The sequence below is a fragment of the Sylvia atricapilla genome, chromosome 3, assembly GCF_009819655.1.
Source record: "Sylvia atricapilla isolate bSylAtr1 chromosome 3, bSylAtr1.pri, whole genome shotgun sequence".
Classification (NCBI taxonomy): domain Eukaryota; kingdom Metazoa; phylum Chordata; class Aves; order Passeriformes; family Sylviidae; genus Sylvia; species Sylvia atricapilla.
Genome location: NC_089142.1, coordinates 17837734 through 17855516, shown reverse-complemented (window position 1 = coordinate 17855516; position 17783 = coordinate 17837734). Strand labels below are relative to the sequence as shown.

General features: G+C 36.4%; 1 protein-coding gene across 2 annotated transcripts in view; it reads right to left on the bottom strand.

The window, feature by feature from the left end:
* Positions 1-17783, bottom strand: part of EIPR1 (EARP complex and GARP complex interacting protein 1) — a 75709-nt gene that overhangs the window by 35194 nt on the left and 22732 nt on the right. For both annotated transcript variants that reach the window (XM_066314856.1, XM_066314857.1), the window contains exon 4: positions 5231-5387. In XM_066314856.1, the coding sequence (XP_066170953.1) occupies positions 5231-5387 (157 nt within the window). The remainder of the gene's footprint in view (positions 1-5230; positions 5388-17783) is intronic.

Here is a 17783-nt window from a genome sequence, read left to right as displayed (position 1 = left end):
CAACTGAGAGTCCTGACACTCTCAAAGAAACCTCTATACAAATATCAGTGGGAGCTCTGTCCTCACAATTGTATTTCTGGTACTGGGATATATGAAGTGTTAAAATAAGGTTAAAACACTTACGATTGCATTTATTGCATCTCTTTGCTACAAAACATATATAACAGTTACTGTACCACATATTCAAGACCATACGATCCCTCTAAAATATTGTTACTTTCAGGTTTATAATTATTAGGTACAGACTATTAAACTGTTTTAGACTTTTTCTTTTAATGAAATGCTAAGGTAGAACTTTCACACACATATCCTGAAGCCTTCAGAGGGGTACTATAGAAGAAGTAACATTACCAACATCATGACAGGAAAGAGAAGTAATTAATACCTGAATAATGCATGGAAGTGGTAGAGCTATTAAAAACACCACTTTCAGTTTTCTTTTGAGTTTCAGATTCTCTCACTTCTTGGCTTTTTTACTTGAAAATGTTTTGGAGTGGTTTGGTTTTTGGGGGGCTTTTGGTTTTTTAAAAATAAATTTAAAGGCCAAAAAAGTAAGTAAAACACTACTGGACTTCAGTCAGCTGTCTTCAGGGCATCAATTATGAATGAGCCTAACTTCAATCAGGTGACTGTGTGCATTAATGGAATGAACATGATGAAACTGAAGCAATAAAATGTTTTGTATAGCATCTTCTTTATCTTAAATGAATTAAATCTTTACTCAAGTTGAAAGGACAATAAGAATGGATTTTGTACTTCTGTAAAAAGTCAGCCTTAATGAGGTTGATTTGTGCTATGTATGGCCAAGGAAGAGATGGTACTTCTCTGGACTCTATTTGGAGACTTTCAATGGAATACCAAATAAAAATCTAAGCCCTTAAAATGTCTGGGAATAGCTTATTTATAATAACTTTCTCCTTTGTGAATTCAAAGCTCTAATTTAATAGTTTAGTGATAAACATCCTGGAGTTCTTAAAACATCTGTGACTCTAAAAAATTTATAATTTGTCTTCCTCTCTACGTTTTCTTAGATATGGTAATATTTGCAAGCTCATATCTAAGACTGATTGAGTGGGATACACAAAAAAAAAAAAAAAAAAAAAAACCCAACCTGAGCTAGTAGAGCAGCTTAATGAAGTAATCTATCATTATTCCTAACATATTCATCCTTTTCAAACAATTTTTTCCAAACTTTTTTTTTTTTTTAATTTTTATATAATACATGAATTCTTCATTCCTCACCTTTCAGGCTTCTCAGAATTGCATCTCCACTTATATTGTCTCTGTAACCTCCATTCATTTTCCCTTTACTCTTGTATTTCACTGTTCATCTAACACTTTCCGCTTATTTATTATCATTTTATTCCACATTTACTCCATAGTTCACAATCCAACTTACTTCATCTTTTCCCTCTCTTTTGAAGGACATAGCTTAGTATGGAACACGATCTACCCTATTTTATACCTGCCATCTTTGGAAAGCAAAAAGTAGGACGTTAAGCATTGAGAGGCAAGCCTGCTTTCAGCAGATGGAAGAGTAACTCCCTGCTGTGTTACGAATTCAAGATCTCACAGATTATACTTTCTCTTATGGCCTGGAGTATCTCTCTTCTCCAAGGACTATCCTGTCAAGTCTACTACCAAAAAAGTCTGCAGCAAAACTGAGAGAGAAGTAGAACAACTTCTCTGTTACTATTCTAAAAACTAAAATACAAGTCTTCAGAGGTTTAACAGACAAGAGTTCTGGGGATTCCTCCACGCTGCACTCAGAGGAATAATCAAAATCTCATTAATTTCTGTCCTGTTTCCTTGGCCTCTCCTGTGCAGACAGTACCTTGGACTGCTTCTTGCAAGATACCCAATGGCAAGTTCCCTTAGTGCAATCTTACAATCTTGCATAGACCAACATATTTATTGTTATGTGGGTTGAACTCTCTATGAATACATATACTTAATCTACAGAAGGAATTTATTGAAGACTTTTTTACTTTTTAGACACACACATTTCCATGTGTATCTGGGGTTTTCAACACTGAAAGTAATCCACTCAGGATTTTTGCACTTGAAATCTTTCTGTTTTGGCTTACAAGAGGAACAGCAGGCAGAGGATAGAAAAATCTTAGGCTAGAATCAAACAGAACAATTAACAGGCCTATTTGTGGGCCTAATTTAGGCAGCTGTTTAATTTTCTGGACTCTATGCCACACAAGAATTTGAGTAAAAATGCTGATGATCCAAATTCAAAGCCTGGAGTCAGTAAACAATCTCAGTAATTAAAAATGAATGGTTATGCTTCATTTTTAAACACAATAAGTCATGCAATCCAGATAAAATTGAACTATAGAAAAGCAAATTTCTCTTCACTTGCTTGTAATGCTTTGGAGATCAGATTTTTGCCAATGGTTTTGTCAGGACTAGAAAATTATTTCAAAAGATCATGAGCAGGAGTCACACACCAGGAAAGTTTTAAGATTTTAGTCATAATTGATTGAAAACACTATTTTGGTCTTGGTTCACAAAAAAAGAACTGGTATTAAATATGTCTCTGCTGGTTTTTAGTAAGAAATTTCAGAGACTTTGGAGCACAGCATTCCATAAAGGAGATGAGATGAAGGTAAAAAATGCAGAATCAGTTCTTAACATCAGTACAGATGGCTCAAAACCAATACCTGACACACCAGACCTGGAAAACATCCTCTCGTGTTTCCTAGTTCATGATACTAAAAACACAAAAATCTGTGACGTAATTTTTTAGCTACCAGACTTACCTTGAAAAATGCAATGCTTTGAAAAGAACAAAGCACAGCAGGATAAACATGAGCAAAACCACAAGCAAATAAAGCTCTGAGGAGAGAGGTAGATGCCAAAGTGCATAACTAGTTGCATGTTCAAGCTTTGGGTTTTTTCCTGATTTACAATCAAAACTCAATTACTTATGATCTGCAACCAGATCCATAAATCTCATGAAGGATCTGTGCTATGGATACCAACCACACAAAAAGTATCATCCTACGAGCTGCTGTTATCTGGAGTCATTGTCACAAAGGTTGACACCAACACTACATACTGCATCTTTAAACTGTACTGGCAGCTCTGCCCACTCTTCCAGGCCCAACATAAAAAGATATAATAGAAGCCCAGTTTTTTATTTATTTTCTTTAGCACGCATTCTGACTTACAATATTCAAAATTAACTTCAAAATTGAAGCCTGTATCTAGGCTGCATTCACACTGCTGTACTGCATGCTGTGGATTAAGCAACTTCATTCCTTAAAGTGCACATGGTCACACTAAACTTGGGTCCAGCGTTCAGCATGTGGTTTTTCAGGCAAAATGTAAAGGGTATACATGCTCTAATGAAATGGCAGATCCTTCTTACTGCATGTGTATGGTGCCAGACCACCACTGATCTCATAGTGATTGTGTACATCACAACACTGGTCTTACACTGTGGTTTGAAGATTATTTACACTTTGCATTGAGGAAAATTGCTTTTCTGATTTATATTTGGTTCCAACAACAATTGAACCCTTAGTGTCTAAATAGCCTCAGGTTTTTTCTAAACACTTAAGAAGGGTAATACAAAGAATATTTACATAACGCTTTTGTAGCCAACACACCATTCAGTGGCGTGTGGCCTCTTATGTGACACATTTAGCACAAAAGGCCTATTTACTCATTTATGAGCTGTGTCCAGTATGAGTGAGACAGAAATAGAAAAATCTGTTCTAAAACAAGATCCTCTAAATCAGCTGTGCTAGCCTGAGACGATGTGAGGGGTACAAATGCCAAGTATTCTGTTTCCACCTTTAATCTCTCTGTAACACTGGACATTTTCAAATCTCTATGCACATATATGCATATGCACATATATGCATATGCACATATAGATAAAGGGCATTAAATAGCAGCAGACATCTGTAAGCACTAACTACCAAACAAAATCAGATAGCAGATGACTGAATGTTCCCATCTTTCCCAGCAACTGAAAACTGTGCATGAGCTTGTTATAAGCTATTACTAGAGGAAAAAACATTCTGGGCATCCATGTAATTCAAATCCTGATAAAAAGCAGTGATATGCCTCCTATTCCTCCCTTAGTGATCAGGCTACCATATAAAGTTCTGGCATTCCGGTATCAGATAAAATTTTTTGTAATCGGTTTATAAGACAAAAGGCATAAAGCTTAAAGGGTAAAAGGTAAAGATTAAAACAAGCAGCAAAACCTCTCCAATGTCATTGAGAATATTAATTACCAAAAACATCAACAATAAAAATTGAATTAAAATAATAAAAGAATTACAAGGAGGAATACTTATTAAAATACATAGCAAAGAATTAAAGGATACTACTGTGAAGAAATTTAACACTCAGAAAACCTGTATCTTAGAAAAAAGTAATCTATACATTTTTGAATGCACTGATATGTCCTATCTTTTCAAGAACCACCTAATAAATATTACCTTCAACTTACCCTTTTTCTTTCGTTAAAATTTAATCTGCAAGGCTCAAACCAGAAATCTGTGGCCAGAAATGGATGTTTAAAACTAATGAGATGCCCTGCATCTGGTCAGGAAGCAGTGGAAACATGTCATATACACACATCCAAAAAGCACCAAACTTGCAAATACACAATGAAAAAATTAAACTTTTTTTTAAATAACAGAAAAAGAAACAAATCTCTGTAATAACCTCTGCTGTATTGCAGCTCTCCTCATCTTGACTATACAACAGATAAAGAGTAGTTACACAGGCACCATATAACGTAATGAATTCTTATCCTTATGAAACAATAAGTTACTCACACTTAGACTAAATCAGTTGAGTGAAGACTAAAAAAGAAAAACTTGTTACTCACACTTAGACTAAATCAGTTGAGTGAAGACTAAAAAAGAAAAACTTATGTGCAACATCAAATTTCTATTCCATTAAAAGATCCAAATTCTAAGTATTATACCTTTGTGCAATAAAGGCTTTAGATGGGGGCAGGTGGGAAAAACACATTCAAACAGTACACAGGCTGTTACTCCATATGTGTTTGCAGGACTATAATAAATGTTTTTAATCTATGAAACATCTGGGACTAAAAATCCCATTTTTACTTTTGTTTTAAGACAGAATACTTTTAAAGTGTGTAACATAGCTACTACAATATAAATCTGCACAAAACTAACAGCATGGGTCTATCCTTCAGGCTTTTTCTAGGAGTATAAAATATGCAGAATCCTACCAGGCCATATTGCCATGGGCTGTGTTGTCAAGGTGACAGAGTAGCTCCAGGGTTTGAGTGTTGCTTGATGAATCATCAGGGGATTCATGACTGCCTGATTCCAATTCCTTCGGCATCCTCCAAACAGCAGCACATGTCATGACTTTAGTGTCTGAAGCTAAGCAACAGAGAATAATGTCAACAGATCATTGTATGGGAGATGTATTTTGTACACACTGCACCAACATTTACACAAATCTATAAGCAATGCACATCTGCTGTTTGAAATATTTAAAAATATTATACCAAGATGAATTCAAAGAATGCAGAACGTGGCTACAGACATAGACCTCAAGTTAGCAGTCAAGTTGCTCCAAAACTCATAAGCAGCATGTATTTAATGTGTGTCTCCCTGAACAAAAACAAAATTAGGTGCTCATGAAAACTCTTTGGGATGCATGTTTTCCAAGTTTCATTCCCCATACTGATGTTAATGAAAATGACCCACAAGTTCTATTGCTTGACTCCTTAACAGTAAAGGTACAGACATCATTTAAACACTTTTCTTTTAACAGCAATCTTCAGTTTAATCCCAAGCGTTATCTCATATCCTTTACTACTAGTAACTGTTTATCACAAAATTAGGTTTCTCATGTAAGTACATGCCTCTAACCCCAGCAAATAAAAATGGCTTCCAAAAGACAAACTGAACTCACACACATATAGCAAAGCATTGAAGTGTATGAAGAACAAGGCAATTGTAGACTGAGGAGAAAATACCATAGGGTCTGTGCACATATGGCATTGCCCATCACCCAATAGAGCAATTTGTAGCAGTGTAGAATGGGAGGAGACCAGAGCAGCAGTGCACATGTCCATGCTGTTCCAGCCACTGGTCCAGGGTTCACTGAGGATGAACAGGTCGGTGTGATCCGCTCCAGCAGGAACAAAGGAACCAGCCACAGCCACAGTAAGCAAAGCAGGGGGAGTGACTGCCGGCTGCAGGATGAGCTGAATCAGAAGTCCAGAGGATAAGCAGCAATGAATGATACATTTTCTGTTCTGTGGTAATTTTAGCGGCCTCTATCACCAAGTACATTTTCACTGATTTTAGTCAAGAACATCTGATTACAGAGCTGTGAGCAAACGTGACCAACTTCATCAGTGGAAAGGAAAATGGCAGCAACTGTAATGAGAGTGTTTTCAAGAGGAAGGAAGGACACTGAAAAGGTCTTCTCAGGCTAAAATGGTAGTAACAGAGGAAAAAAACAGGTATTATAGAGGTCACTAATCTGGATATTCTACATGGAAAAAGAGGCACCCAAACAGAATAGGACAAAAGGTAACTGATACATAGTTAAGTCCTGAATACAAGAATGCAGACATGTTTAAAATGCAGTAATATTAAATAAAAGAAAAAGGTAGTTAGAGTCAAATCTGTAGGAAAAAAGGCCATTTCTGTGACAGGCAATGGGGATAGGAGGAGGACTTTATATGAATCCACAATCACTGGATATTTGACAGATTGTGCTGAGCATAAATTATATGTATGATGCATGTAACTGTTCTATGGTAACTTGGATATACAACTTGAATACAGTAAAAAGAGAACATACATCAAAAGATGATAGAAAATTCCTTATTTATTAACACTTATTTGAACTTTTGCTAACTGTAGAGCATGCTAACTAAACAGCTACTTCTGATCATTTCAGGCAATTTGTTTACTCTAGATCCACATGCCACTGAGGAAGAGAAGAAAGCAGCAGTGAATGGCTACCTCTCCTCAGCAAAGGGCAAACCCACACACAGTGTGCTGTGTACACCATGCAAGTAATAAATTACTTAAAGCGCTATACGGCTAAAGAAGGGGAGATTTCTCAAACGTTTCACTTCAATATGACAGAACAGCAATGAACAGTTTCTGGTAGATTGTAACTACTAAAAGGTCTGTACCACACATATAAAGCATTAGCTTTTCCACTATTATCAAGAGCATGGCAGAAAACCACAAAAGCAAATAATGGAAAACAAACTACATGTTCCTCAAGCCATCCTTCCTCTCCAGCACAATACTACAAATCTTAAGGGAACTTTAAAATGTCACAAAGAAATTTAATATTCAGGAAAGAGATTAAAGAAAAAAGAAAGTTGCCTGCACAAAACACTTTTCAATGTACTGATAGGTCCTATCTTCCCCAAGAATTACCTGATAAATATTACCTTTTTCTTTTTTAGTTGAAATTTAACCTACAAGCCTTCAACTAGCAATCAGTGGCGAGATAAAATCTTAGAATTTATGGTACAATCTAGGATATAATTAAAAATGTAAAACCAACTATCACTTCTGAAGTCATTTTGGGATGGAGCTTTTGACACTCAGGACAAAGTGAGACCACTTTCCAACTGCTGGATGTCCATCCATCTGGAACAATTATAAGTGCATTGCAAAGATTCTAATTTTAAACTTTGAAGAAATTCTGAAATTAGATATATGGCTGAAATCTGTAGAACACAGACTTTATTCAGAGCACTACTAACTTCTCCTTGGACAGATCTAACACTTTCTTAATTCCCAGATGTGTGAAACCAAAATGAAATTTCCACAGCCACCCAGAGAAGTAATTTGAGACGTGGATGGCTGTAAGGAAGGCTTAATTGACTTTTATATAAGGAACTTCTAAAAAGATACCATTTTCTCTCTTTTGTAAAAAAGAGGGCAAATCTAAGTGCTCGGTGAAAGTGTCACTTTTCTGATAGATGAAATAGAGCATTTCCTGGGTCACAGCTCCTCTTAACCAAATAACCACTTGCTACACACCTGCAGAAATCTATAAACACAAACAGGAACTCTTACTACATAGAAATCAAATTCCCACAACAAGCTTCCTATGGCCACATGAAAAACACTAACAGTACACAGTATTTATGTCATTACCCATATAGCCTTATTTCCCAAGTGATCACATGAAAATTTAAAAATCCACTGTTACTAAGTAATTTCACTACCACCTCTGTAGTACCATTGCTTATCTAGAATGCCTACAGGCAAAGAGAAACTCCAGTTTTTCCTGTCTTTTACCATCTTCAGATCACATTACTGCACATATGCATACAAAATAACAATGTTTTTATCTACAAGCTCTTATATTACCTTTTTAAAATGCTAAAAGACAAGTATGAAACTAATATTTAAATGGCAACACCAGCTATTCTGTAAACAAGCTGAACCCACAGTATCTCTACGTTGTGCTTCTATGCCTTCCTTAAAACTCTTTGCATAGTTGAAAACCATTTTTGCATCCCTACTTCATATTAAAACAAGAATTTTTATTTATGTCACACCACCAACGCAAAAGAGAATAGATAAGGTTGTGTTGAAGTTTTTTATCACTGAGTGTATTAAAAAAATGTTACAGGGTTTACTAAGCACTACTGAACTTTCATAGAGAGTAAGTCAAAGGTTTGAAGAAGGATGTCCCACTGTATTCCTCACACGGTGTTCACATAAAATGATCCAGAAATGAGACAATGAACTATTGAATCTTTGCTGTATTTGTTCCTCCTCATTCAAGAGGGGGAAATACTTGTTCCTTCTCATCATTTATCTAATTCATCACACATCTTCAGTTTACCTTTTGCTAGGTATAGCTAAGGATGGTGTTAAATGTTCTTGTTCCAACTGCAACAACCTTCTGTTAAGCACCATTTCCCCAAGTTGGCTATTATTATCTCTTTGGCAGAGGATATCTGCTAGAATGCCTGCACATTCTATGTGCACACAGTTTCATCTACCTAGTTCTGTCAAAATGATCCAGGCTCACAAACAAGCAAAACAGAATTTAAGGAATAAACAAGTAATCCCCTACTTTGACACCGCTGAATTAGGAAGCAACTACACATGAAGCTGGTAGCAGTAAGGGTACAATAATCAAACGCAGGAAATAAACTTTGGGGAGTTCAAACTTTGTTGAGTTCAGCCAAAGTCTAAGAGATAATCATGGCTAAAGAACATGAGGGCATCTTTGGTGTCTACTTTACAAGTTGAGCAAGTGCGAAAACGCTCTGCAGGCAGAGAGAGCGTAAAATTTGCAAGGGGTCACAACATGGTTAATCAATACCAACTCTCCCTGCAGCACCCAAAAGGACTTCTCAATGAGGACCATTTCCATGACAATTTTCAGCTTTATACTACTAGCTGGTTCCAACACAGAAAAAAAGTAAAAGCTGTAGATTGGTGGGACATCCTGTTCATCTTCTTCCAAACTTACATGTATGTTCCTCTTGGAGAATTGCTCCAACTTAAATTAAGAGAAAGAAATAAGCCTGGGGAAAAAATATCTGCCTGAAATTTAAAAATAACAGGAAGGTACTAACTAGAGTTCAAAAAGAAACATCAGTAAGGTTAACTACAAGCACCTATTACTACTTGATAGAGTTCTTTCATGCACAACAAATCAATTCACTGCACTGCTGTTGCTGGAACACAGTAGCCAGCAGACATTCCTTAAAAACTACACAATCATTTCTGAACTAGATGCAAAAAGAAAAATCTCTTGACACAAGAACACTGCTGATTCCAGATGCAATACATCTGAATACTGAAAGTCATTCCTGCTGAATGACTGAAAATGGCAACTTTTTATGAACTGGTAGTTTTTTATGCTAGAAGGGGTGGCCTGGGCTCTTGATTTTGCATCAGCAATTCCTACAGTCGAAGACTTGCAGAATGGAAGAAGTGAGCTTGGTCACATTCCCACACTAGACAGAAGTACATAAAATTTTAAGTAATTCAAAATTGATATAAAGATTCCTTCAGAAAATGCTGCAGACTACAAAGCTACAAAAAATGCAACTGAACATCAGATATTCTAAAAATCTCTTTATACAGTCTTCTTAATTTATTCTTTTTAATAAATACAGCTTTAAAATGGACTTAACATGCAACCTCAGTAAACATACTAAGAAACCAATTGATATCTGCACCACTGATGCAGCAAATCAGAAGAGTCAAACAAGAAATACAAAGTCTAATTTGTCACCATAGAGTCAGGGCTCTTACTTAGACCTCTATTTGTTTTTATATTATTAGGAACAAAATGTCATACTTGCTATGTTAGATCTGTGATTTTCCAGTTGAGAACAACCCAGTAATTTCATTATTTTTTCATGCTAAATCCCTTTACTGAAATTTTCACTCCTCAAATCTGTTTTTTGTAAGAGAGCTAGATAAAAAACTATTCTGCTTAAAAGTTTAGTGGTTTGAGTTTTAACCAAAAAAAAAAAATCCAAAATAATCCCCAAGGCAAGCCAAAAAATCCCCAACAAAACGAAAGGCAAAAAATCCCACCTGAAACTACTTTAAAGAGACTTTCACCAAATATTACTAAAACAAATATGAAATACAAAAAAAATCCAAAGAATATATGGAATATAAAACCCAAACCCTCCACGGAAGTGTGGATACTAATCAATATTCTGCAGTTTCAGCATGTGAGAAGTGAGTACATTCACAAACACACCAACTCTGTTCACCTTCCTCTTTCAGGTGTGGAATGATGGACATTTGCTAAAACTCAGTATTATCGCTTGCCCATGTTCACTCACTGGAGCCCCTTCTCCAAAAGGGAAGCTATTAACTTTGGAAGTAAATATTAGAAAAAAATAAAGGAGAAACTTATTTTAAGAGGAGCAATTAAAAATAATTTTTATTATTTCACAGCAAAAAGTTTAAAACAGTATTTTGAGAAGCTAGCACTCCTCTTAAGATAAGTGTTAAGTAGCTATTACTATAATACAAAAGAAGTACAAGAAAAGAGTCAAATGGACATTTATGAAATGCTACCACCTGCCCTTTCCACCCCTCCACTCTTATCCAACATATTCAAGTGGATCTTAATCCCAATTATACAGGTCCACATCAGACAACATTACAGTTCACTGTTGTTCAATCGTCCACCTTTCATGCTTCTGGCACCACTTCCTGAATAAAACCCACCATGCTGCTGCAGTCCTGACCTGTCAGAAGCTTCCAGCAGACCAGATATAGATCCTCCATAGTCATATCATTTTACATACCAGTTTAATCTTTGTGTTCAATCATTCTTTATGGTCTTTCTTAATGAAACACATGATATATCACCCATGATTGTTCTTCCTTCTCCCAAATTTCAAGCTAATAATTACTAGCCTCCCAGTTTCTTTTTGAGTAATTCCAAATTTTGTATGTATTTTATATTGCCAGTAATTTAGTATTTTAAAGTTAATTCTCGATCATCTGTACTACCTATAGGAACGATGTTTTCATATTACTTTTTGCTGTCATTCTACTTCATTCCCCTGTGTTTAACCTTGAAACCTGAATGACAATACTTCCTACATCACTGCCTGCAGACATTCACACTGAAGCTGGAGGAGCTGAAGTATCAGTGGCTGACAGGATTTGCTCTTTGATCAGCTCAGGTGGTGCAAAGCCAGCTGTCTGCAGTTATTCTGTTGCCCAGGGAACAACAACTGAAGTGTGTACTTCCTAAATCTGCACAGGAGGCCCTTCTGCAGCATTGCCACAGCAGCTCGTGCTGTGCAAGGCTGAAGTGGTGAGGCTGCTATAGCTGCAGCCCAGCTGGTGCCCATTAGTGCTCTCGGTATGACAGGAACACGCAGCTAGAGTTCAGAACCCTCCTCCCTTCCACTGACAAACAGTTAGCACTCTTCTTTATCAATCAATGTAAACATCCTTCTTCGAGTTTAATAGAATTAAGAAATAAAAACAGAATTATTAACATATGCATATTTTGTTTAAAAAAGAATATGCCTTTCATATATTAAAAAATATGACTGTATTCTGTTTATTCAACATCATGTCCTTCACAGACAAAAAAAAAAAGAGGAAGAAAGCAAACCATTTGTTTTCTGGGTTAGTAACTTCATCTTTTGTCCTAAAAGCCTGTGTAGTCTTTGATATTACATTTTCTCTGAAATACAAAGGATGAGATATATGTAGGAATAAAGAGCTACAGGCAATTTAATTTTTCTTTCCATTAATTAAATGCACTTTTAACTACTAAAAACCAGACACTGATTTTCAAAGAGACCCAAAACAAAAAACTCCAAACAAACAAAAAACCAAAACCAACCAAGAAAACAAACACATGAACAATAACAACAAAAAACACACACAAGCGAAAACCACAAAAAACCAAAATGAAACAAAAGAAAAAACTCCACAGAAAAAAACACACAAACCCAACCCACAAAACATGGAAACACAGCAACTCGTTCTTTATCGTAATAGTAGTATGTTTGCATTGTATATACAGATGTCCAAAGAGGTTTTAAAAACCTCACCTGCTGCACACTAACTAACGCAGATAGAACAACCTAAGAGAGTGCAAAGGTGTGGGGTATGACATGGAGAGAGAGGTAAAGCCATCAGTTTCTATGGAAGAACAGGAAACAGTGTGTAGAAAGCAGGCAGTCAAACTGGAAAAGGCATAAATTGCATTTTTTATAATTTGATGCTTCTTACGCTATCCCAAGGTGATTTGAGAGAATGTTTCTGCAAAGACCTTTTTTGACCTTTTTACTCTGCAGATACACATCTGTTTGAGGGAGGTCAAAATTCACTGACTGCAGCTCTGGAACTTTACCATATGGGGACAGCCCAAGCAAAGAACTGCAACCATCGCTATACTGGTGAGCTGAACTCTGCAGAATATGGCTGCAATTTATGTAAAAGCTGAAACAACACTGAGAATCACACAAGCAAAAAGGTATTGGCTGGCCATATAAAAATCACTGGTGAAATTTAACTCTGTGCTGAGGAAAGCTGCACAGTACACCAATAAAACTTAATAAGGGATATTTATATGTTGGCTTCCACCATCACAAAAGTGAGTGGAGCTGAACAGTGTTGTCCACATTGTTACCTTCACACACACAGCACCTGTCTCATGGAGGTAACTCACTTTCATCATCAACAAAACCATGGCAGTTGTCAGTGAAATAAGATGAAATTAAACCAATGCACTTAAGTTTCCACTTGATATTTCATAAAGTACTAAAAACTGCATTCCTTAACAAGCTGATGGGAACTGCAGACCGCTTATGCCCCCATTGAATCGGGCACCTTAATAGACAGCTACATATTCAAGAATATATCTAAATAACCTCAAGCATTCCCATTCTATTCCATAGGAGTTTCAAAGACAAATATAACTTTTGTAATGTCTACGTAAGCAGGACAAATGCCACTCCATCCAACGTGAGCAGTTTAAGTGGCTGCCTCAAGCTTGACGAACCAAGTTCTAACCACCAGCCCAACTGGAAAAGGTAGGTTCACTACCCTGCACATCAGCCTTCCATGGTCTCCACTTGGTACTTCCCCTCAACAGAAATCCAGATGTGTGGCCAAAACCAACACACACTGAAATTTCTTCCAGCAATAACTTGGGATTCAAAGCTTAGCTCTCAGAATAATAACCTGTTTCTTTACATTAAATGGACAATTTGGGTAGCTAGCTTCCAGATGTGCTTATACAACAAGCAAAAGTAATAATTAAAAGAAAACAGTTATAAACAACTACCAGATAGATACACTATTTTGAGATACATCCAGTTTTCTGTTCATTAGATCAGTTACAGACACTACAAGAAAGGTATTTTTACTAATATAAGAAAAATAAGTTGTGGTTGGGATTTTTCTTAGTTCAAAGTATCAACAACTAGCACATCTAAAAAGTCTAGAGAAAGAAAAAGACTGAATAGTGTCCTATGCTAGTCAGTAGTTTTCTCAACTTGGGGCATTCAAACAGTACCAGATGTTAGTTGGCTGCTAATAACTGTGCAGTTCCATTTGTTTACACCTCAGAAACACTGACAGGAGAGAAACCCCACCACATTTTTTTTAAATTCAACTCAAGTGGAGAAAGATATATATATATCTCTCTTTCAAAAAAACCCTTATAATCTAAGAAAAGTAATAATGAAAACATAACCAAATAGAAACAAACCCAGAAATATCTTGTTGGTCAAATCTTCAGCGCAGGGATGGCACACAATGCCTTTGCTAGTACTGACTAAGCATACTTTATGTTTATTTCAAATGCAGAGTCTTTTTGGTTTGTACAATCCCTCTGGGATTAGAGGTATGGATCTTTAGGAGGGATGGATCTGCAAGGTGAGAAGGAAGAATCACACTTTATGAACATCAGCAAACAGAGTGCCTGGAGCTCCCATCTCAAATGAGAGATTATGGTTTAGGATTATAAGGTAGACCAAAGTGGCACGATGTAGTTGGTGTCTGCTAGAAAGGAGAAGGATGAAACAAAGGATAACATTTCTGACAATGAAAAGGAGTTTCATATTTATAGTCCTGGTCCTTGTGTAGGACTTTAATAAGCTCAGGGTCTAGTAGAGGGGTCTTTGCTATTCTCAGCATAGAGGGATCCCAGGTTGCTAAGACCAGTGGGAAAGTCAAGTTAGGGAATATTTAAAGAAATTGGATCCTAGTAATGCATCCACAAGAACTGAGGAATGACCAATGTATTCATGAGGCCAGTTTCAATTAACTCTGAAAGATCATGATGCTGGAGAGAGGTTCCTGAGGACTTTGAGAAAGTAAATAGCATTCCTATATTTAAGACAGGCAAGAAGGATCTATACACTACTCAGTTTCCCTTTATGCCTCAGAAAGGTGACAGATTAATACAATTGAAAAACATTTCTAAACATAAGTTAACTGGGAAGAAGACATCATGTCTCACAAATATGATTGTATTCTGCAGTGAAAATTAAATTAAAAACATGCTTGGTAAAAATGGGGAGAGCAATTATGTTATTTACCTTTAACAAGCCCTTGGTCCATAACATCCTCAAAGACAAACTGAAGAAAAGGAGGGTTGGGTTCAAAAATGGTTGAATTGCCATTCTCAAAGGGTTGTGATCAGTGGCATGAAAGTCATGTGGAGGCAGTCACTACTGGTGTGTCTCAGGGGCTGGCAGTGTGGCCAGTACAGTTCAGCATCTTCATTAATGACCTCAGGGAGCAGCAGAGGGACAGAAACACGCTGGAGAAACAGACCAACAGGAATCTCAAAGTTCAACAATGCTCTGCAGAAAGCATCCTGAAGGTTGTGGTGACAGAAATTTGAGCATAAGGAACAGTGGAGAAGTGCTGTTGGTTTACTATACGGCACATGGACCCACACTGGATATCATAAAACCATGCTGAGCTGCAAAATAGTCTTCATAATATCAAAAGAGACACAAATATTAAACTCAAATTCTCATACTTCCTGTAGCTCTGTCACTCAAATCGCTGCAGTAGCAGTAATGTCCTAAGTTTTATGTCTAATGGTTAGAAATATTGATGCCTGTTTGATGACACAAAATAAAAAAACTCTCACACAAGAGAATTAAGGTTGTGAATTATCACCCAGAATCAGGAGAAAAATCTCAAATTAAAATAGTCCTCAAAACATTTTAACATGGTTTCATATGGGGACATGCAGACAATAGAATATGCTATAGAATCGATGTCATCAGATAACTACAATGACTCAAGATTTGCTACTTCATAAAAAAATTATCATTTGGTTAACTATTTAAGACATTGCTAGTACTTGAATTGTGATGTTGATAAGTCAGCAAGAGGGAAAAAAATGAAGAAATTAGAAAAAAATCTTCATCATTTCTCTTAAGGGTATGAAGCAAGAAACACTCCCTCAGCCTCTCCAGGTTTCCAAGAAGGATGGGATAATGGAAAACAAAAGCAGGCTATCTTTTCATGGTAGAAAGAAAGTCACAAAATATGGAATGCAAAAAAAGTGTGTTTGCAAAATGTCTTATTATTTACTGGAAGGAGCTTGCACAATATAGTTGCATCTTCTGGGAATAACTCTGAAGTCTAATACAAAACTAGGCTAATAGAGAGAAAAGCAAGCCTTTAAATTTCACTTACATTAAAAACTCATTGGACAAGAGTGCCAAAACACAAACCATAAGAATTTACGTGTTTCTGCAAAATTTTATTTACCACAACAATAGCATTGTCTGGAGCTGGCAAAAGAACACTCTTGCAGTCTTTCATATTAGTTCAGATCAATATTTGAAAATAGAGTTTAAAAACTACTTTGAATTAGAGACAGAAAAACACTTTTGTTCTAAGCTAAAGAAAATTTAAAAAGGGGAAGAGAATTAAACCTTCCAACAGTGAAAGAGAGAGCAGTCTGATAGTTCAATAGATTATACCTCAGTGACAGCACCAATTCAGAAGCATTTCCACTTTCTGCATTTAAAGTACTCTTTTCAATATCATGACCATTCTGTAATACTTGAATTTCTGTCATTTTCTCTCCTCCCTCTTCTGACATTCATTCTCTTTTGCTTCATACCAAAAATGTTGCAATTATCCTGATAATCGCTGTCAAATACAGAAGAAATCCTAAATCAAGGGATAACAAAGATCTGTGCATCAAGTTAATGACATTATACATGGTCCGCCAGTTCTTACACTTTTCACTATGAGTGTGCTCTTACACACTGGCTGAGGCACTACTGATCTTAACTCCTGCAGCAGTCCTACATACACTAAGATGATAGCACAGACTATGATGTGACAGCTACACTACCTCTCATTTGGACAGAACTCAATATACATCTATGCATAGAGGCCTTCAAATTTGAACAGAATTAACATTTCTGTTAATTTCTCAAGCTGTTCATCACTAGTGTAGCATTTTTTTAATCACATGGATCAGACAGTCAATCATTTCACTTCAAACCTTACTGCAAGCTACTTGTAAAGGAACACTCGAATTACATATAACAGCCAGAATTCCTAGGGGAAAAAAACATTAAAAGAACATTAAGAGAACATCAAGGACATTTATTTCTTCCTTCAAACTATGGGAATAAATCTACTTCTGTATATCCCACCACTAGTACTGAGAAGAAGGAATGTTTAAAGATGCATTCCACTTCTGTGTCCATTTTGAATAACTGTAGCATATCCCATGGCCTTACCAGTGGTTTCCCTACACAGAGTGCTTTCATTACAGCAAAGCAAAAGTGTCACCTGCTGTCTTCAATACTACGCAGATGAAGCATCACCAGCAGCATTATTTCCAGTATCCTTAATGATGAATTTTCTCTGCAGAAAGTTTTTAATACGAGTTCACTGTGTGCAAGTGCAATGCACCAGACAGCAATAACTCATAGCAGATTTAATGTTTTGAAATAATGGATTTTAAAATCAAACTATTTTCAACAAAATTAAACATCAGTTTTGTGTTTGTATGCTCTGGATCTCCAAATGCAAGCTATTTGTATTAAGTCTTCATAACCACTGCATCAGGGCACCTATTTCATTTGAAAAAATCCAAGTGAAAACCAAGATGTGTGTGCACACATGCCTGCCTGCATGTGGAAATTTGCAGGTAACAGCTTTGTCCAGTCACACTTCTTTTTGCCCTCTGGTGGCTTTCTATGTCCCTACAGAAGTGCAGAACATATTTTTGTAGGAGTTTAAAAATACATGTGAACTGGCACAATAAATGAGTTTCCACAGATTTGA